The sequence below is a fragment of the Hordeum vulgare genome, chromosome 7H, assembly GCF_904849725.1.
Source record: "Hordeum vulgare subsp. vulgare chromosome 7H, MorexV3_pseudomolecules_assembly, whole genome shotgun sequence".
Lineage (NCBI taxonomy): Eukaryota > Viridiplantae > Streptophyta > Magnoliopsida > Poales > Poaceae > Hordeum > Hordeum vulgare.
In genome coordinates this window covers 54,693,608-54,714,717 of record NC_058524.1, presented here as the reverse complement: position 1 = coordinate 54,714,717, position 21,110 = coordinate 54,693,608, and the positions used below count along the sequence as shown (strand labels likewise).

The 21,110-nt window shown below is 46.2% G+C and overlaps 2 protein-coding genes across 2 annotated transcripts; one reads left to right on the top strand and one right to left on the bottom strand.

Moving 5' to 3' along the window:
* The first annotated feature begins 2,090 nt into the window (after positions 1–2,090).
* Positions 2,091–4,293, top strand: LOC123413640 (thioredoxin domain-containing protein PLP3B-like). The gene is made up of 8 exons (XM_045106578.1): positions 2,091–2,285; positions 2,851–2,925; positions 3,038–3,085; positions 3,169–3,311; positions 3,395–3,467; positions 3,548–3,609; positions 3,763–3,860; positions 3,944–4,293. Exons 1-8 carry the CDS (start codon positions 2,202–2,204, stop codon positions 4,051–4,053), a joined length of 693 nt encoding a protein of 230 aa, XP_044962513.1. The 5' UTR covers positions 2,091–2,201; the 3' UTR covers positions 4,054–4,293.
* A 72-nt stretch (positions 4,294–4,365) lies between these two features.
* On the bottom strand, positions 4,366–9,106 carry LOC123413639 (acyl-coenzyme A oxidase 2, peroxisomal-like). Its single transcript, XM_045106577.1, has 7 exons — positions 8,553–9,106; positions 7,063–7,178; positions 6,013–6,896; positions 5,741–5,920; positions 5,495–5,661; positions 4,896–5,019; positions 4,366–4,786 (listed from the first exon to the last, which is right to left on the bottom strand). The coding sequence occupies exons 1-7, from the start codon at positions 8,993–8,995 to the stop codon at positions 4,616–4,618; spliced, it is 2,085 nt and encodes a 694-aa protein (XP_044962512.1). The 5' UTR covers positions 8,996–9,106; the 3' UTR covers positions 4,366–4,615.
* Positions 9,107–21,110: the final 12,004 nt, after the last annotated feature.

Below are 21,110 nucleotides of genomic sequence, written 5' to 3'. Positions count from 1 at the left end.
CCCTGGGCGGTTAAACCGGCCCAACACCGAGCTTCAATCGGACACAGTTCTATTAAGCTCTGGTTTTGGGCGGACGTGGATCGGTTGTACCGCTATTTTATATAGCCCGGTACTACATGTGTTCCAGGTGGTTATACCGCTTGGGACTTTGCCGTGTCCAGCGCTCGAGTTGGGAGGTTGTACCGGTCACATCGATTGTACCACCCGCATCACCGGTTTTACCGCCCCTGTGTAATTCTGCACATAACGGGCAGATTTGTGTGGACCTATTTAAGGGGGTCTTCTTCCCCAATGGTTTCCCAACTCTTGAGCTCGTGTTTGCCCCCATTGTTGACCTTCTTAGAGCTTGCTAACTCTCAATCCCTCCAATGATTCTTGCTAGTTCTTGAGAGAAAAAGAGAGAGGATATCTAGATCCACATTTCCACCAATCACTTTCTCCTCTATGTGAGGGGAACCCCTTGGATCTTGATCTTAGAGTTCTTTGTGAGCTCCTTGTTCTTCCTCTCATATTCCTCCATAGCTTTTTTTGTTGTGGAGGGATTTGAGTGTGAGGGACTTGACCACTTCGTGTGTTTTTGCCATTGCATTAGTTGCATCGGTTTGAGTTCTCCACGGTGATACGTGGGAGTGAAAAGTTTGAGAAGTTTATTACCCTTGTGTGCTTGGTACCCTAAATATTGTTCTTCGTGGATGCTTTGGCGTCCTAGAAGCTTGGTGGTGTCTTGGAGCTCACTCATCGTGGCGTAAAGCTCTGGGCAAGCGTCGGGGTCTCCAATTAGGTTGTGAAGATTGCCCCGAGCATTTGAGGTTACTTCGAAGCCATATTCCATTGTGGTGAAGCTTCGCGGTGTTGTTGGGAGCCTCCAATTAAGTTGTGGAGATTGCCCCAACCCTGTTTGTACGGGTTCGACGATCGCCCTCGAGGGTCCCTTAGTGGAATCACGACATCTTGTATTATGCGAGGGCGTGGGGAGATTACGGTGGCCTTAGTAGCATCTTGGGGAGCATTCTTCCTCCACATCGCTCCAAATGGAGATTAGCATCCGCAAGGGTCTGAACTTCGGGATACATCGTCGTCTCCGCATGCCTCGGTTATCTCTTACCCAAGCCTTTTACTTATGCACTTTACTTTGTGATAGCCATATTGTGTCTTGTTATATATCTTGATATCACTTAGTTGTTTATCTTGCTTAGCATAAGTTGTTGGTGCACATAGATGAGGCTAGTTGTTTTAGCTTTCGTGATTGACAAATTAAACGTTAGTTTTATTCCGCATTTGTTCAAGCCTAAACCGTAATTATTTTAAAGCGTCTATTCATCCCCTCTAGGCGACATCCACTCCTTTCACCGATGATCGCCCCAAGGGTTGCCAATTATACAGGTTCGTTGGCTGGCCCTATGGGTCGCCATTTGTACGCGTTCGGTGACCACCCTCACGGGTTTCTTAGTGGAATCACAACATCTTGCATTGTGCAAAGGCGTGAGGAGATTACGATGATCCTAGTGACATCTTGGAAGCATTGTGCATGAACATCGCTCCAAACGAAGATTAGCATCCGTAAGGGTGTGAGCTTCGAGATACATCACTGCCTTTGCGTGCTTCAATTATGTTTTAGCCGAGACCTTTACTTATGCGCTTGACTTTGTGATAGCCATATTGTTTCATGTTATATATCTTGTTATTACGTAGTTATTTATCTTACTTAGCATAAGTTGTTGATGCACATATGTGAGCCTAATTGTTCTAGGTTTTGTGCTTGACAAATTAAACGCTACTTTATTCCTCATTTGTTCAAGTCTAAACAATAATTATTTCAAATCCCCTATTCATTCCCACCCCACCCTCTAGACAACATCCACGTCTTTTCAACACAGTACTGTCCTTTCATGTTTCTATATTACAACATATTCTGTCCTCTCTATTTTTTTAAAAAAAAACTGATTATTTTTACAAGAGAAAAAACTATTTTTTGAGAATAAACAAACTAATTCTTTCCACGTTTTTGCCCAAAATCTACAGGCCTAGGCCTGGTGGGCCGACTTTTTCAGAGGAAAGTATAAATCTGTTGCTACTGCGGCGGCACTACAATCTTATACCTAAGAAAAAGGAAAACTACACTGCAATCGCCACCTGCACCGAACCGGAGCAAATCTCCGGCGAGCCAGAGCCGAAGCGGCGGACCCGCGCGAGCGGCAGAGATGGATCCGGACGAGGTGAAGTCGAAGCTCCAAGGCCTTGCCTTCGGCAACGTCCTCGCTGCCGCCGCCCGCGACTACAAGAAGGTGACTCTCGCTCGCCCCCGGCGCCCCCTGCTTCTCCCCATCTCAGATTCCACGCTTTGCGCGTCGCCGTTACCTCACCTCTGGCCTGATCCGGCGATCGGGTCGCCGGAGCGGCTGAGGATCCAGCGGCGCCCGGGCCGTGCCCGGTGCCCCCCCTGGATCTTGGGACAAGTTCCTTCGTGTGCTTGCATTTCTTGGCCTTCGGAATCAAACGACGGGCGCTGCTGGGAGCCTAAGATTCGGCGAGTGGGTCATGTTAGCCCGTGTGTAACGGGACAGCTCTGCTCCGGGAATCTAGCAAAATGGTTACATCTGTAATGCTTAGGAATCATGCAGTAATTTTTTACTGTTTCTTTGCATAATGAGGATATAGGGCTACTTTTGATTCTCAAATTTAGTTACTTTTCATGAATTCCACCATGCTGTAAGCTGGTGGCCTCTCTGTCTTGGATGGCTCTGAACCTATGCTCTTTTACCAAATCTACTGGTGGAGCAAGAATAACACTACTCTTTGTTTCATCATGATTTTTTCCTTTTCACGATACTGACACAGACACCATGATAGGAAGTTATAGCTAAAGAGAAGGCTCAAGCAGCACCTGCGGTCCATGATGAAGTTGATCTTGATGAGTTATTGGACGTGAGTTAAACTTTTCACCATCTCTTACCGTCTTGCGTTTATCTCTAGTGTAGAGCACCAAGAACTTTGGTATCTGTCGCGCTACCATTAATATTGCGGAACTGCTTTGTAGGACCCAGAGCTTGAGAAATTGCATGCTGAACGACTTGCTGCTCTTAAGGTACCGATCAGCGTCTCACACTTGAGAAGCTTGTATAAGTGCCACATCATGCATTAAGCACCTAATTTTTCTCTATGCAACAGAGAGAGGTCGAGAAGCGTGAGGTGCTGAAGAGGCAAGGCCATGGTGAATACAGGGAAATAACTGAAGGAGACTTCCTAGGAGAGGTCACTCGTGGTGACAAGGTCATCTGCCATTTCTACCATCGTGAATTTTACCGCTGCAAGTAAGTCATAACTCCTTTTTTTATGTATAGTGCCTCTTGCCCCTGATGATTTAGTAAATGATAATGATGTAAATCTTTGGTAGGATCATGGATAAGCATTTGAAGGCACTTGCGCCGGTCTATTTGGGAACTAAATTCGTCAAGCTTGATGCCGAAGTTCGTATATCGCTGTTAGTTTTAAGTTACTTCTGCTTTTACTACATCGACAGATGCTGATCTGTTGATAACTACTGCAGAATGCTCCCTTCTTTGTGGCAAAACTAGCAATCAAAACGTTGCCATGTGTTATATTGTTCAAGTAAGTGCATAAAATTGTTCATGGATCCTGCCTATTTCATCATTAGATAATGAGCCATCTAACTGTTTTGTACTCTTTATTCCTATGTCATCATGCCAGATTTCGTCGAGGGTCATTCTAATTTAGTGTTTTTGCGGTACTTTTGTATTGTAGGAAGGGTATTGCTGTTGATCGGTTGGTTGGTTTTGATGACCTTGGAAGTAAAGATGATTTTTCTACCAGGGCTTTGGAAAATGTACTGAAGAGGAAAGGTAGAGATAGCACTGTTAACTTCTCAATACAGCATTCCTTCACAATTTGAAATAACAAATATGTTAACACCCTGCAAATGTAGGTATAATTGAGGAAAAGAAGAAAGACGATGATGAAGAAGATGATGAGACTGACATGTCAAAGAATAGGAGGGTTAGATCTTCCACTGCTTACGATTCGGATTCAGATTGAAAAGATGAAGTGATATGATCCTCTCTTTTGTATCATTATAAGTTTGTCTCGTTTGTAGTCTAGTCCTCAAAAGTTCTTTATGATTTCTGTGTGCCGAATTGTATCGAACAAGAGAACTGGAGGCTGGATGTATTAGTGATCTGTCAATAGCTCCAGTTTTACATCATCTGGGTACAATACATATGTTTGAAGTTCTAGTGCTGCAATTATGCTTCAGTGTTAGGCATTTCAGCTTATTCATCTCTGGCATTTCCCTCGTCACATCAAGCCTTGTCACGTGCTTGAAGTGATTTAATTCATCAGACATTGTAGTTACAGACTTTCTCATGTATGAGCTTTATTCACAGCAATGTTGCCACACAAAATCTGACAAAATTTATACATAATACTATCACTTATACACATCTCATGTCTATTACTTATCTTATTATACACTTTCTTTTTCTTTGATAGATCTTATTATACACTTATTTAGCCTTACTATGTTGGTGGGTATATGATAGAAGTTTGTCTATATATAGCTTCTTGCCTAACGGTATGAGCTTCCAGTAGAATCGTAGGTTTATGTTGGTTGGTTGTAGAAACCGACGCCCTGCGTATAGTGAGCGTAAGCCTCCGATTGCATGCCGATTGGTGCGCGGATGATTTGATCTGGGATATCGAAGGCGTCAACAAGTTCTCGAGCCACAAGCCTCACCTGGTAACTGAGGTAGTCTACCAGTTTATGGATAGCCTGCAAGCATACAGAGGAGCATAGCATCAGGTCCTGGTCCTGGTTCTGGTCTGAAGCTAAGAACAGAAACTGCAATTGTGTGCCATGGGATTGACAAGCAGATGCAAACCTTGGCTTTGTTTGGCGCGACATAGTCTACATTCCGATATGTCCCGATGTCTTTCCAGATCCTTTCAAGTGCATAAAGGTCACACACCAGCTTCAGTACTTCGCGTGTTTTTTCATCGGGGCAACTGCATAGACACATCACAAGTCATTGTTGCTGCTTCAACTTCATTGGATAAAGTGAAAAGGGTTTCACACAACATTTCAATGGTGAGTAGGCTTTGGTGGTTCAACTTTAATTTCCATTCAAGGTTCAGCTAAGTAACAGAATGATAAGGGCTCAAACACAAAAAGGGGTGCTCGGTGGCAGAAGTCAAGGGTGCCAGCAAGAGAACTACAATAATATAGAAAGGGAGCCGGGAGGATTTTTCAAGGGATAATTTTACAATACAGGCGCAAATAATCATGATTAATGGGTTGGAAAATGCAGTCAGGGCGACAGGAGGATTTTTCAATGCCTTCACTGATCTCAACCAAACAAATCTTCGTAGTAACTATTGAACAAACTCTTACTTCTAAACCTATGTGTGGAGCTAACTAGCTAGTAAGCAATGATGGTAAGCGCAATGTAACTGAGGACAAGTAACAGCACAAAAACGATACCTCTTCACTGCTTCTATAAACCTTGCGAGGATGACAGACTCAATGTGCGACTCCGCGAGCGTGAGCAGATGGTTTAGACATCTGTTCCACGCACCGAAACCTCCGAGTGTCTTCATGTGCTTCTGGAGTCGAGCGGCAACACTATGCAGTAGTTTTGATGTTCGGTACTGAGCAGAGTTTACGCAATCAGTACAGGACTTCTATCCAATAGCTACTGATATCATAAATTACGAAGACAGGACTCACCCTGAATGCGTCCAGCTGAAATTTAGGATCCCTGAGATGATCTTCCCCTTCCCACCGAGCAGTGACGGGATTAGGCTGAGACAAGTAGGTGCTCATGGAGTCTCTCAAGTAGTTCCAGGTGACCGAGAGTGTCCCTCCCTTGAATTTTTGCTGATATTGCTTCAGGAGATCTCCAGCAACCTACAATATATAGCATCGTGATAAGAGGTACAGTATTTGAGGTATGCCCAACGAACATCGTGGTGAGCTTTGTAGAGGATTCCGATTGGTACCTGCTGCAGCAGAACTGTGTTGTCTCCTTCGAATGTTTGAAATATATCATGGTCATTCCGCAGACCACCAAAGCGATTTACAGCGGCATATCCATGGCCACCACATGATTCTCGGCATATGCTTATGGCTTTTGCTGTGTATGAAGTTATATAGGATTTCAACCCAGACGAAAGTACATGGACATCGGCGCTAAGATCCTCGTCATTGGTTTTCTTCATCTCCGAGTACATATCTACCAAATACGATCTGGCAAAATGAAATGCATACGCTGATGCTAACATAGGCATTAGTTTGTGCTGGTGGGACTGGTAATCCAGCACACTGATTTCAGGCTCCTTAGGTGGACCAAACTGTTGACGCAGTAAAGCATATCTAACAGCAATGGTTACTGAAACTTTGAGTACTCCCACCGAACTATATGCAAGGCCAACTCGCCCACCAACAAGCTCACCAAGGGTTGCTGCAAATCTCCTATTAATCGTGGGGAGACTGCTAGTATATTTTCCATCTCGCGCCACATCACCGAATCGGTTCAGAAGGTTGTCACGGGGTATCCTAACTGAACGGAATCTCAGGGCACCATTATCCACACCATTTAGGCCTATCTTGTGCCCACAATCATTGATCTCAATTCCAGGAAGAACAGCATGGGTTTCAAGGTCCCGAATCGGAACAATAAATGCATGAATTCCCATGTCAGCAGGTTCCCCTCCTTTTCCCTGAAGCGGTAAAATTAACCTCGCAAAAACAGTAGCGAATTTTCCATGAAGAGCTGCATTGCCAATCCACCACTTAATGGCTCCATCATTTGGGGTATCAACAATGAACTCATCAGTAACTGGATCAAATGTAGCAGTGGTCTGTAGAGCTTGAACATTGGACCCTGTCGAAAAGCAACAAACGGAAATGAAGATAACATTTTCAAACTATTGTAAACAGTGTTCTAGGTGCTGGGTATAAGTCCCAATAGACAGTTCAACTGCAAATCAATCAAAGTACCAAACAAAAAATCAGAAAGACTGATGAAACAATTAAATAGATAGTCTAACCATGATGCAGTTCGGTCATAGCAAAACAGCCTGGATACTCCAAATTGTCGATTTTGTCGAAGTACTTTTCTCTGTGCTTCTTGGTTCCCAAATTTATTACAGAACCCCCCCAAAGACTGCGTTAACAAGCAGGAAAGTTAGTGGATTTATAACAAAGGACAGACAAGGAAAAGGTGTAAGATGTAAAACCAGTAAATAATAATTACAAATGTCAAATGATGCGTTATTGTCCTGCTAGGATCACCAAAGAATATAATCTGACATAACCACTGAAGGTATTTTCTTCCGGTGATATTTCTAGTGTTGGGCTGCCCGATATAATCTTTTCCTCAAACCTACCCAGGTCTGCCCCTGTCAGACTCCAAGTTCCTGAGAGAGGCTTTTCTTCCGGCGATCTCTTCTGTTGCTAAATGTTTGACCAGGTTACTTACAAAATCTTTGGAAGATCTCTTCAACAGATCGACAGACATGGTCCCAAGCAACCAAGCAATCAGCTCCATTTTTCACTGCTTCTCAAAGAAACGATCTCCTTATGTTTTTTATATGAAAATCTGAAGATATGGGTCCCCAATCCCGTTTTGCTAAAAAAAAACTGAGGGTCGAATTCCAGAATGATAAAAGGTGCAGTATTTGAGGTTGTATGAAATGAGCCACCAACCAAACTCCACATGCATCTATACCCTAAATAATCCGAAAACTCGAAGCAAAACCATTGTGACTACAACAACTGGGGACACAAAATGCTTGACATATTTTCACAATTAATAAAAGTCCGCAGGCATCCCTGTAGCTGTAGGCAATCAAGTGAATCACAAACTAACCATAACCAAAGTTGCGTTGCAACCAGCCATCGTAATCAAGAGCTAATGCCGCTTCTTTCAGCAAGCGACCAAAGAATATAAACCTAAGTGTACTCATGCTGAAACTCTGTTTTCAGAGTCCTTGTCACTCATAAGTCATAAGTACTTGCCTCAATAAGGAGTGCAATTGCAATCTAGCCGTATATGAATTAGGTTGCAGTTAAGCTACCAACGAATCCAAGCCCCACACTCACAAATCACATTAACCATGCTAACATGCTAGAACCCTCATGAATGCGATGATCGGTACGGTCGAGATCAGTATGATGGGGCGCGTTGTGTTACTCACATTCAAAAGAGTAAAGCAAAACGATTTTGGTTACTGAGAACGACAGTGAAATTACCAATTGATCCATAGATGCAGTTCGCAGTTCCCCTCGCAACATCACATCACATCAAGCAAGGGAAAGTTGTACGAACACTCATCAAGCAATTATGTAACCCCACTCGTTAACTACCAACTAACATAACAATCCCCATATGAAACATAATAACATATGGAAGCAATTCAGATATCGAGCTGTGTTCTTTACCAGTTTGTTTGTGAGGGAACTGAATTGCCAGTAAATTAACTACAACTCGGGGTAAAAAAGAAGAAGAAGAAGAAGAAGCAGCGAAGCAACGGCCAACCTGTACTGTACGCCGACCTTGATGGCGAGGGAGATGTCGAGCCCGCCGACGGCCTCCATGACGGCGAAGTACTCGGCGGGGTCGGCGGCCATGAGGCTGAGCGGCCGCACCCCGGCCTCCCGGACGAGCGCCGCCATCTGCCGGAAGCAGAGGTCGCGGTGGGCGGCCATGGGCAGCTCCACGGGCGTCTGGAGCTCCGGCCGCGCGACGTAGAACTCGTACACCCGCGCCTGCATCGCCCGGTGCCGCCCCCGGAGGCACGCCGTGAGCGCGGCCGCGTCCGCGTCGAGGCCCCCCGCCCGCCGCCTCCCCGCGCACGCGGCGGGGACCAGGGAGCCGCCCCCCTCGGCGGCGGGCTGCAGGAGGTGCAGGGAGAGGCGTCGGAGGCGGCGCATCGCCGGCGTCGAGTCCTCGTCGTCGCCGGAGCGGGACGTGGTGGCCATGGCGACGGCGGTCAGGTGTTGGACGAAGCGTGCGCGGGCCGGGAAGGGGGGTGCGGGGAAAGCGAAGGCGAAGTTAGTCGGTGCCGTTACGTTAGGACGTTGCTTTAACGGGGTCCGCAGGGAGGCGCATTTCCCAGTTAGGCCCCTGTAAATATGTGATGTTTGTTGATTTTGCCACTCGAACCCAAGTACCGTCACGGCGTGTTCACATGTTTTTAAATAAATACTCCTTCCGTCCCAACATAAGTGTCTGAAGCTTAGTAAAATTTTGTACTAGCTTTAGTACAAAGTTGAGACGCTTATTTTAGGTCAAAGGGAGTATATGAAACGACGGTGTAACGTAAAATGCTCACCATCTTAGGGCATGTACAATGGTTGATAAGATAGTCTTATCTTAAATCTTGTATGTAATTTTGAGATGATAAAAAAAGAGTCTATAATGGATCATCTTTTAGCCTTATCTTTTATAATTAGGTATTCCTAAAAATATGGTAAGACTATTGTGCTAAGAGATCACCTCTTGTCTTCTCTTAAATAAGAGAAGGCAAAGCCTTTTTTTTCGAATTTTCTTTCCTTCACCTCATCATTTATCCTATGTGACACTCCTAAGATAGCACCATTGTACATGCCCTTATGAGTTCACATATTTTTACTATGTACTCCCTCCATCTCAAAATAAGTGTCTCAACTTTGTACTAGCTTTAGTATAAAGTTGTACTAAGCTTGAGACAGTTATTTTGGGACGGATGGAGTATATAATATAGATGCAAATGCTACGTGATATATACTACTTCCTTCATATCTAAATAATTATTGTTGAGAAAAACTAGTCTAGTTCTCTCCAACAACATTTTTTTTAGGTACGAAGGAACTAAAAAAACACTATGCATAAATTAAATTTGGGGTTATCCACTCAAGAATTACATACATGTCTCCCTATTTGAAAACATCTTCTTTGACAAGTGCACATTTGCCATCCTGTTTGTCCACGAACGTCAAAAGGACCCAACACCGATCAAATGATCGGGTGTTTTTCCATCCCTTTTCTGTAGTGATACCAGAGCTCGAAGGCAACATAGGGGTCATTACCGGAGCCATCAGAGACATTGTTGGAGTTGTCTGACTAGTACTTCAGTCCGTCAAAGGGCCAGGCGTAACGGTGGCAGCAGGCCCTCTTGGAGCATCTTGGTATTTTTGCGGCTGTGGCGACGGGCATCCGATTCTTTGGTGGTCAACGACCGGGTCCTCGTCAGATTCAGATGGCACCCACACCAGAGCGGACGTTGATGTATCACTATAGACTCGAGTCACCGCTGCCACTACATTTGCTCGAGCCTCGGATAAAGTAGATGAAGCAAATGAGGGAGAGCAAGGAGCCCAAGAGCCACCGCCTGTTGCTGCTGGATATGCGATAGGCACTGCCGCTGAATACACGATAGAGTGAGCTGGATATGCCACCACTGCTAGGCTCACATTAAGGCAGCATGGACGATTCACGCGGATGGATCCATGCGGGAGGGCGACTGCGTCTCGGGAAAGGATCAACCGAGGAAGATCTGTTTGATGAGCTCATCGTCATCCTCCATCGCGAGGAGATCCCACTCGATACCACCGTCCTTTGATCCGGATATGGATTCAGACACGGCGGCAAGGACGGCTTAGGTATTTTGTGGGGACGGGACCGAAGAGAAGAGGACATGAGAGGAGAGTTAGAGTGAGCTAGGGTTAAGTTTGCCCATGGATTTTGTGGGGTTTGGTTAGGCTAAAATAGTGTAGGTCGACACGACGAACATGCATGAAACCCCCCATATTCGCATCCCGTTTGGAGTAGGTGTAGGACGGTCCAAACTGTCCGAACATATAGGGCCGGTTTAAGGAGGCCTGAGCCGGTGATTTTTGTCCGGTCTATCCAACCGGTGACAGTGGAGGTTCCCTACGTTGAAAGTGGCCCATCGCTCTCCCCTTATTCTAGAGAAAAAAAATACTTCAATATACTCTAAATTACTTTTTTTTTCCTTTTTAGTCCTTTTAATGTATCCTGTCAAGCATTGCTAATGGGAACATTGTTTCCCACCTAAGAGCATCTCCAACATGCGCCTAACCGTCCTGCGTGCAAAAATCATTTTGCAGCGTCGAAATAGGAAATTTTAACGCGTCGGAGTGCGCTGGCTCCAGCAACGGCGACAAAATATTGCGCGCGAGCCGCTCCAATGGACGTGCTAAAACTCAGCGCGCGCGAGCAGCCGGCGCTTGCATCTTGTTCATTTTAAGAAGACAATACGAATATTTCAAACATAAAAAAACATAGCATAATTTAATTCCACGACATATCAACAATCATGAAAAGGCTGAGGTCGTCTGTGGCGCCATGAAAAGGCTGCGCGCGAGACCGGTGCTCGGAGGAGCTCCGGCGAAGACGAGCCCAAAGCTCGCCGGGCTACGGTTTGCACCGGCGCTTGCGGCGGCGGCTACGGCGGCGGAGGGATCGCGGGCATAGGAGGGGGTGAGGGGGATGTCGGTGCGGCTGTCCATCGGGCGGTTTCGACGGCGGCGGCGCGGGCGGGGCAAAGCCGCGGCGGCGCGGGACGGGAGCGGAGTGACAACGTGGGCGCTTGAGTGTGCACCGGGTGTACGAAATATGGGGCACGCGATGTCGTTTCGCCCCGCCCGTTGAAACGTTTATGCCGCACGCCTTTTTTACGTCTTCGTTGGAGCGTCCGAAGCGGCTGCGCGCGTGCAATAAACTCAAACTTTTTCAGCATTGCTGTTAAAGATGCTCTAACAAAAATAATTAATTACAACAAGACATGAGACGCCAAACCGACGACTTAACATCTGATGGGCTAGAAGTAAAACCATCCATTCACATAGTCTGTAACGTGTGTGATCAAAAGTTTTGCGTAATTGTGGAAACCATGGTCTCATTTTGAGTACTCTTCTAGTCCTATTCAGAAATTTATGATCTTGTAAGGCGTAACTCTTTATGAGCATGTTGGCGGATCTTTTTTATTCGTAAGGGATGGCATTCTTTTTCTTCTTTTTCTTGCGAGTGTAAAAGGATGCCATTCCTGATAATGCATGCATTTTTTTCGAGCGTAGAGGATGGCATTCTTGAGAGCGCATGCATCTCGCAAAATCCCATAATTATTCTGAATCATGGCAAATTGCATATCATAATTATTCTGAATCATGGCAAATTTGGGCCTTAGGCCCATTAAAGAATTTCAGAGAAATTTGGAGGTGGGCCTTAGGCCCACTAAAGAATTTCAGAGAAATTTGGAGGTGGGCCTTAGGCCCATTAAAGAATTTCAGAAAATCTACAAGGGCCCATGTAGGTGGTGGCATGGCAAGGTGGTGGGAGTTTAGTCCCACCCCGCTAGTGGAGGAGAGTTTGGACCCCTTTATAAGGGTCTCTCTTCCACATGCTATTGGAGAGTGAGAAGAGAAGGTGCCCTCGCGCACTCCTCCTCCGCCGCCCGCCTCGTCGCGGGTTGCGGGAATGAGCCGAGCTGAGCTGAGCTCATACCTACGCGCTTATTTTTGCCGGTCAGGAACGGGAGAGGGGCGATTAGGTTTTTGGGGAGCGATCACGCGACTGCTCGCCTCCGTCCGTCTGCTTCGTCTACGTCTGCGTCGCCCTCGTCATCGCCATGTCTTCACCAAGCGAAGCTGATCGTCTCCGCGAGGAAGCCGAGAAGAAGACGGCAGAGGATACTGCCTCTGCCGCCGCTGCTGCTGCTACGGCCAACTGGCCGATTGGAGGGTATGACTCGTTTATCCTCTTGCTCGTATTTATTCTAGCAGTACTACTTGTTTGCATAGATGTATCCACTATATGCGTAGTATGTGCTAGGTTAGCTCAAGATCAGTATGTCATTAGTCTAGTCAATGCCATGCTAGTTATTATTTTGTGGATTAATCTACTCGGAAAATTGTCTATTTACTCAACAATCCAAAAACCTAATGTCTGTAGGAATTTTTCGAGTAATGGTTTTGCTGCTGCACTGAAACCGGATAAGTTTACTGGTACTTTTTTCAAGCGTTGGCAAACGAGAACCACCTTATGGCTCACGGCTATGAACGTGTTCTGGGTAGCCGGTGTCACTCCTACGGAAACTATCACTCCTGAACAGGAGAAGATGTTTAAGGAGGCCACCGTCCTATTCCTTGGAGCAGTCATTAGCGTGATCGGAGATAAGCTGGTTGATGCATATTTACATATGCATGTTGCCAAGGACTTGTGGGAGGCGCTCGAATCTAAATTCGGGGCCACCGATGCTGGGAGTGAGATGTATGTTATGGAGCAGTTCCACGATTACAAGATGGTTGACAACCGTTCTGTATTGGAACAAGCTCATGAGATAATATGCATAGCTAAGGAACTTGAGGTTCTTAAGTGCAATTTGCCGGGCAAGTTTGTCACGGGCTGTATAATTGCTAAGCTCCCTAATTCCTGGAGGAACTTTGCTACTACTCTGAAACATCAGAGGTGTGAGTTCTCAGTAGAGGACATCATCGGCCATCTGAGTGTTGAGCAGAACTCGAGAGCAAAGGACTCCAATGGAAAAGCGGTGGAAAGCTCTTCTGCTGCCAATATGGTACATCAGAGGAACTTCAATTCTCACAAGCCCAAGGGAAAGAACTCTGTCCAACAGAATACCGACTTCAAGAAGAAGGGGAAGAAGCCCTTCAAGAAGAATAAGAAGGGAGATGGCTGCTATACTTGTGGTTCAGAGGAACATTGGGCGAACAAATGCCCAAACAAGTACAAGAAGCCGGCGCAGGACTCCAAGTCTACAAACATGATTGTGGGCAACAATGAAAGTGGTGCATCTGGGTACGGTAATTTACTTACTGTATTTACAGTTTGTCAGTCCACCGATTGGTGGGTGGACACGGGTGCAAATATTCATGTGTGTGCTGACTTGTCATTGTTCTCTTCTTATCAGGCCACCGGTCGCGGGTCCGTATTGATGGGGAATGGCGCGAGTGCTTCTGTTCTTGGTGTTGGCACGGTCGATCTGAAGTTTACTTCGGGAAGGATCGTGCAGCTGAAGAACGTGCAGCATGTCCCCGCCATCAAGAAGAATCTCGTTAGTGGCTCCCTTCTGTGTAGAGAAGGGTTTAAGTTGGTGTTCGAGTCTAATAAAGTAGTAGTTACGAAATATGGACTTTTCGTTGGAAAAGGTTATGAATGCGGAGGTCTGTTCCGCCTTTCTCTAGCAGATTTTTGTAATAAAGTCGTGAACAATATTCATTCGAGTGTTAATGAATCTGAAGTTTGGCATTCACGTCTTTGTCACATAAGTTTCGGTGTTATGTCGCGGCTAGCAAAACTGAATTTAATCCCAACTTTCACTTTAGCCAAAGGTTCTAAGTGCCACTCGTGTGTGCAAGCAAAGCAACCTCGCAAGCCTCACAAGGCTGCAGAGGAGAGACACTTGGCACCATTAGAACTCATACATTCTGATCTTTGTGAGATGAATGGTGTGTTGACTAAAGGTGGAAAGAAATACTTCATGACATTGATAGATGATTCCACTAGATTTTGCTATGTGTATCTGTTAAATACTAAAGATGAGGCTCTACACTACTTTAATATCTATAAGGCAGAAGTTGAGAATCAACTTGAAAAGAAAATTAAACGAGTCCGGTCTGATCGTGGTGGAGAGTACTTCTCAAACGAATTTGATTCATTTTGTGCGGAACACGGCATTATTCATGAGAGGACGCCTCCCTATTCACCCCAGTCAAACGGGGTTGCCGAGCGGAAAAACCGTACTCTAACTGATTTGGTTAACGCCATGTTAGATACATCGGGTTTATCCAAGGCATGGTGGGGGGAGGCTATATTGACCGCGTGTCATGTCCTGAATAAAGTTCCTACAAAAGATAATGAGGTCACTCCCTACGAGGAGTTGTCAAAGAGAAGGACGACACTCTCGTACTTACGTACTTGGGGCTGCTTGACGAAAGTCAATGTACCGATTCCCAAGAAGCGTAAGCTTGGACCAAAGACTGTGGATTGCGTTAATTTGGGATACGCTAAGAATAGCGTAGGCTATAGATTTCTAGTAGTGAAATCTGAGGTACCTGACGTGAAGGTCGGTACAATAATGGAGTCGAGGGATGCTACATTCTTTGAGGATATATTTCCCATGAGAGATATGCAAAGCACTTCTAGACAGGAATCTGAGATAACTCCTGAGCCTGCCATTCCTATGAAATATTATGAACAAACACATGATGAAAATCCTGAGGAGGATGACGAGGAAGCCCGTGGTAGGGGCAAGAGACAAAGGACTGCAAAAACCTTTGGTGATGATTTCTTCGTATACCTCGTGGATGATAATCCCACTTCTATTTCAGAAGCGTATGCTTCTCCAGATGCTGATTACTAGAAAGCTGCGGTCCGTAGCGAGATGGATTCCATCATGGCTAACGGGACATGGGAAATCACTGATGGTCCCTATGGTTGCAAACCATTGGGATGCAAGTGGGTGTTCAAAAAGAAGCTTAGGCCCGATGGTACGATTGAAAAGTACAAGGCTAGGCTTGTGGCCAAGGGCTATGCCCAGAAAGAAGAGGAAGATTTCTTCGATACTTATTCACCTGTGGCTAGACTGACCACCATTAGAGTACTACTCTCATTGGCGGCCTCTCATGGTCTTCTCGTTCATCAAATGGACGTTAAGACGGCTTTCCTGAATGGAGAGCTAAATGAGGAAATCTATATGCAACAGCCAGATGGCTTTGTGATAGAAGGTCAGGAAGGAAAGGTGTGTAAGTTGCTGAAATCTTTATATGGTCTGAGACAAGCACCTAAGCAATGGCATGAGAAGTTTAATACAACTCTGACATCTGTTGGCTTCGTTGTTAATGAAGCTGACAAATGTGTATACTATCGCCATGGTGGGGGCGAAGGAGTTATATTGTGCTTGTATGTTGATGACATACTGATATTTGGAACCAACCTCAAAGTAATTGAGGAGGTTAAGTCTTTTCTGTCTCAAAACTTTGAGATGAAGGACCTTGGGGTGGCTGATGTTATCTTGAACATCAAGCTGTTGAGAGATGATGAGGGTGGGATTACACTTCTGCAATCCCACTATGTTGACAAGATTTTGAGTCGCTTTGGATATTCAGACTGCAAGATTTGTCAAACACCATATGATCCTAGTGTGCTTATTCGAAAGTTTAAAGGCACAACTATAGATCAATTGAGATTTTCTCAAATTATCGGTTCACTTATGTACCTAGCTAGCGCAACGAGGCCTGACATCGCGTTTGCTGTGAGCAAACTTAGCCGGTTTGTTGCAAACCCGGGCGATGTTCATTGGCATGCTGTTGAAAGAATTATGCGCTACTTGAAAGGTACTGTCAACCACGGGCTCCACTATACGGGATTCCCATCGGTACTTGAAGGGTATAGTGACGCGAATTGGATCTCTGATGCTGATGAGATGAAGGCCACTACTGGGTATATGTTTACTCTTGGGGGTGGTGCTGTTTCCTGGAAGTCTTGCAAGCAAACGATCTTAACAAGATCGACAATGGAAGCAGAATTAACAGCATTAGACACATCTGGTGTCGAAGCAGAATTTCTTCGAGATCTTTTGATGGACTTACCTGTGGTTGAGAAGCCGGTTCCGGCTATCCTTATGAACTGCGATAATCAGACGGTTATTGTTAAAGTGAAGAGTTCAAAGGACAATATGAAGTCCAACAAACATATAAGAATGAGATTGAAGTCTGTCAGACGTTTGAGAAACTCCGGAGTGATAGCGTTGGATTATATCCAAACGGCTAAGAATCTGGCAGATCCCTTTACTAAAGGGCTATCACGTGTTGTGATAGATAGTGCATCGAGGGAGATGGGTATGAGACCCACATGAGTTGCCATGGTAGTAACCTAACCTATATGATCGGAGATCCCGTGAAGTAGGACCTGGGAAAACAAGCCAGTGGTGAACTGAGGAGAGTAACTTTACTAACTCACTCCATTGGAGATGCAATACTCTCGGATACTGTATGGTAGGATGACTACTGTCTTAATGTGTTCTAAAGCTTATATGTAAGCAAGATGCTGTCCTACAGAGCGATCTTTGGAGGAACACACCTATATGAGCTTGACTGCTGGTCACAGTCTATGAGATTTGGGTGATCTCTAGTAAACTCATGAATAGGCCAGGAGTGTGACTAATATGCTCCACCCGAGGGGTCACCTTCGGCAGCCTAGTACTAGTAAGACTTGTGGTGAAGCTCCTTTACGCCAAACTGACAATTCAAGTCATAGTCCATTGTTCAGTTGTGAAGGGGTGTAGCTACTTGTTCTAGGTGAAGCTCAACCTTAACAGGTCTTCACTGAAATGCTGGTATATTAAAACAGTGATTGGAACGAGGGAACACGATGTGCCCTTGAGCTCTGGTGGGGGATTGTTGAAATTTGGAGGTGGGCCTTAGGCCCATTAGAGAATTTCAGAAAATCTACAAGGGCCCATGTAGGTGGTGGCATGGCAAGGTGGTGGGAGTTTAGTCCCACCCCGCTAGTGGAGGAGAGTTTGGACCCCTTTATAAGGGTCTCTCTTCCACATGCTATTGGAGAGTGAGAAGAGAAGGTGCCCTCGCGCACTCCTCCTCCGCCGCCCGCCTCGCCACGCCACGCCTCGCCTCGTCACGACGCGCCGCGCCGCGCCGCGGGAATGAGCCGAGCGGAGCTCATACCTACGCGCTTATTTTTGCCGGTCAGGAACGGAGAATACGTAACGGACAAGGAAACGATCCGAGACGTCGGATCGTGATCGTTACCGACTCGGACTCTCCACCCAGCCGCCTTTATAAGCACGCGATCGCCTACCCTAGCCGTCACGAAATCAGATCACATCTGCCTCACGCGTTCGTTCCTTGAACTGCTGCTGCCGCCGGCGACTCCGTCCCGTTTACCGCGTACACGGTCGACGGGAGAGCAGGCCTCCGAAACCTCGCCTCTCCGGTTCCTGTACGGGAGAGGGGCGATTAGGTTTTTGGGGAGCGATCACACGATTGCTCGCCTCCGTCCGTCTGCTTCGTCTACGTCTGCGTCGCCCTCGTCATCGCCATGTCTTCACCAAGCGAAGCTGATCGTCTCCGCGAGGAAGCCGAGAAGAAGACGGCAGAGGATACTGCCTCTGCCGCCGCTGCTGCTGCTACGGCCAACTGGCCGATTGGAGGGTATGACTCGTTTATCCTCTTGCTCGTATTTATTCTAGCAGTACTACTTGTTTGCATAGATGTATCCACTATATGCGTAGTATGTGCTAGGTTAGCTCAAGATCAGTATGTCATTAGTCTAGTCAATGCCATGCTAGTTATTATTTTGTGGATTAATCTACTCGGAAAATTGTCTATTTACTCAACAGATACATTCATTTTATTCATTTCTAAGACAAGTACTCCCTCCGTTTCTAAATATATGTCTTTTAAGGTATTTCACTAAATGACTACATACGAAACAAAATAAATTAATCTATATTATAAAATATGTCTATATACATCCGTATGTTGTCCTTTATGAACCTTTAAAAAAATTATATTTAGGAAGGGAGGGAGTATTTATGAACGGAGGTACTTACTTAGTTACTTTCAACCTACAGTGCCATGCGACGGGGGTGATGTGATGGTCTCTCCGGGCCATATATGTGCCTTTGCTATGGGATTTTTTGCCGTTGTTATTATGAGAGATCGTATATTTTCTGGTTCTGTAAGGGGTGGAACGTGATTATTACGCCGTAGTCGGGGGACCCGGGAGTTTGGGGATGGCGAGGCCGGCAAGGCAAGGAACCGGAGAAGGAGATATGCGTTGACGTGTAAGCGACGGGACGGTGATGTGGAGATAAGGTTGGTTGCCCTCACGTGCAAGCATCCTCGTGCTGGCGCATTGCAACTGACAGGTGCGGTCGTCGATACGGCCATCCTTTGGTTGTTCGAGAGGTGCGTGCCACGTAAAAAAAACACTTTACAATACAACATGGGAATAGTATTATTTTTTTTACGGTCATAGAGCGTTGGCTTCAGCGGTAGTTGAAAAAAAATGTTAAATTACTCCTCGTCGCCTTTGTTCGACGCACTGATGTCCGACTCCTCCGTCGTGATAATGAAGGCATCAGCTCGTCGTTCATCCTCGGAGGACCAAGTCGGTGCTCCCTTGAGCTCCATGTTGAAGAGTGCGGCTTGCTTCCGCGTACGCTTGTCCTCATGATAGGCGGCTTGCTCCGCCCTTCTCTCTGCCCTTCTTTGCGTGAAGAATGCGCGTTCGTCGAGGACGTCCTGCGAAAACTGTTGGTGCCACTCGGTCATGACATGTTCGTCCATCTCAGCGATGCCGACTTGGCGCTCCCGCCTCCGATTCTGCCGACGGTCCTCTTCGGTGACAATCCGAGGGGGAGGCGCGAGCTGCTGCGCCAACTCCCGTGTCATCACCTTGGGGAAAATCACGTTCCTACGAGGTCGGTTGAGGCACCACATGCACCGCGGCCTCTCGACGGTGTTGAACGTGCCGAGGCCGAGGCACATGTCGCCAGAGCGGATCTAGACGTAAAAGGTGCTGCAGGGGCATGCGTGGACGCCGTGGTAGCTCGAAGTTCCGCGGCGGCATGGTGGCGCGGCGGCGGAGAGGCGAGAGAGAGAACAACAGAGGACATGTGGCGAGGCGAGGAGTGCGTGGGAGCGCGGAAGGACACATGAAAAAGGCGCTGGATTTATAATGTGCGTCGAACGTTGCGCGCCAAATCTAACGCAGGCCGGACCGCCTTTTCCCGCGCGCCGGAATATTGCGCGTCCGTCGGAGCACGCACAACCGTTCTATGATACTGAAATATAATTTTTTTGTGGACCCATGTTCTTTTAGAGCCACTCTTCAAAATGCTCTTTCGTGGATACGGCCAATTTTTATCAGAAGCAACGGAGCGATATAGGCAAGTCGCGGGGTGGTTTTATGCGTTTCACGTTAGAGCATGATGGCTTTTAGTTTTAGCTTTAGGTACTAGAACGCTGACTTTTAAAATGGGCACCGCAATTGGTTCGTGGATTGGTTCAAATTTGCTCGTGGACAGACATGCAAGTGTCGGTCATCCTACCTTATCTCATAATATCTGTCCCTGTATCATCTTAAAGTGTGCAATATTTATTATAATCATAGGAAATAACACAATTCATTCGTAATACAGTAGAATTTTGTATTGGGCAGTCGTGATTGTGGACTGCGGCAACTTTAGAGTGTGCGGAGATTGCTCCACTTTTAAACATTGCTTCCACTAGATCAATAAAGTGGTGCATGTGGGACAACGGACGTTTGGTGACCGAGTTTATTGGAGCTTGAAATTTTTTAAGAATTCAAACTTTATTTTTTTGCGATTTCAGAATTATCTTAAAAAAAGTGCAAGTAAACATGGATGTTATGTATATGTGTGTAAACTTTTAGAATGAAATATCTTTAAAATATGTCTGTACAAAAAACAAATTCATGTTTGCGAGCATGAATACTATCATGTGTTAAAAAGTACCAGATTTTTTTTACACATGCCATATTTTAACGTATTTTGCCCTAAAAAATTACACGCTTATGGTTATGCCTTCATCTATCTTTTTATTTTTTTTAGATTTTTTGAAATATAAAAAATATAAATTTTCATGAATTTTGAATTTTGCTTTTGGAGGCCTTCATGGAGTTCGGTTTCCAAAAGCAATATCCGCACATGTGGTATCTATTACTATTGTAATAAGGATTCGTTCAGTTGAACTCATGAGCGCCACTTGACTTTTATTCATAGACAATGTACCGCCCCCGCGTCGCCTCCTCCCTGGCGGCTCGGGGGAAACCCTAGCACCGCCGCCGCCGCGTTTTCACCCTCTCTCCCTCTCCTCCGCCGCTGCCAGAGGGAGCCACGGCACTGGCTTGTGGCCTTGATGAAGGTGGCGGCGGGGATCCTGCGTCCCGACGGCGGCGGTTCCCGGGGCGGCGGGGATCTTGCGCCTGACGGTGGCGGTTCCCGGGGTGGCGGTTCCCGGAGCGGCAACTTCGTTCCAGGGGTGGCGGCTACCGGTGGCGGCGGGGATCTTAGGCCTGGACGACGGCCCA

Bases quoted from the DNA above. Each gene is read 5' to 3' on its own strand.
- LOC123413640 (XM_045106578.1), top strand. From the start codon at position 2,202: ATGGATCCGGACGAGGTGAAGTCGAAGCTCCAAGGCCTTGCCTTCGGC. The intron at 3,312-3,394 runs GTAAGTCATAAC...AATCTTTGGTAG, and splicing joins CGTGAATTTTACCGCTGCAA to GATCATGGATAAGCATTTGA. The intron at 3,468-3,547 runs GTTCGTATATCG...TAACTACTGCAG, and splicing joins TCGTCAAGCTTGATGCCGAA to AATGCTCCCTTCTTTGTGGC.
- LOC123413639 (XM_045106577.1), bottom strand. From the start codon at position 8,995: ATGGCCACCACGTCCCGCTCCGGCGACGACGAGGACTCGACGCCGGCG. The intron at 5,020-5,494 runs GTATCGTTTTTG...GTGTCTATGCAG, and splicing joins TTTATAGAAGCAGTGAAGAG to TTGCCCCGATGAAAAAACAC. The intron at 4,787-4,895 runs GTTTGCATCTGC...GTATGCTTGCAG, and splicing joins TCGCGCCAAACAAAGCCAAG to GCTATCCATAAACTGGTAGA.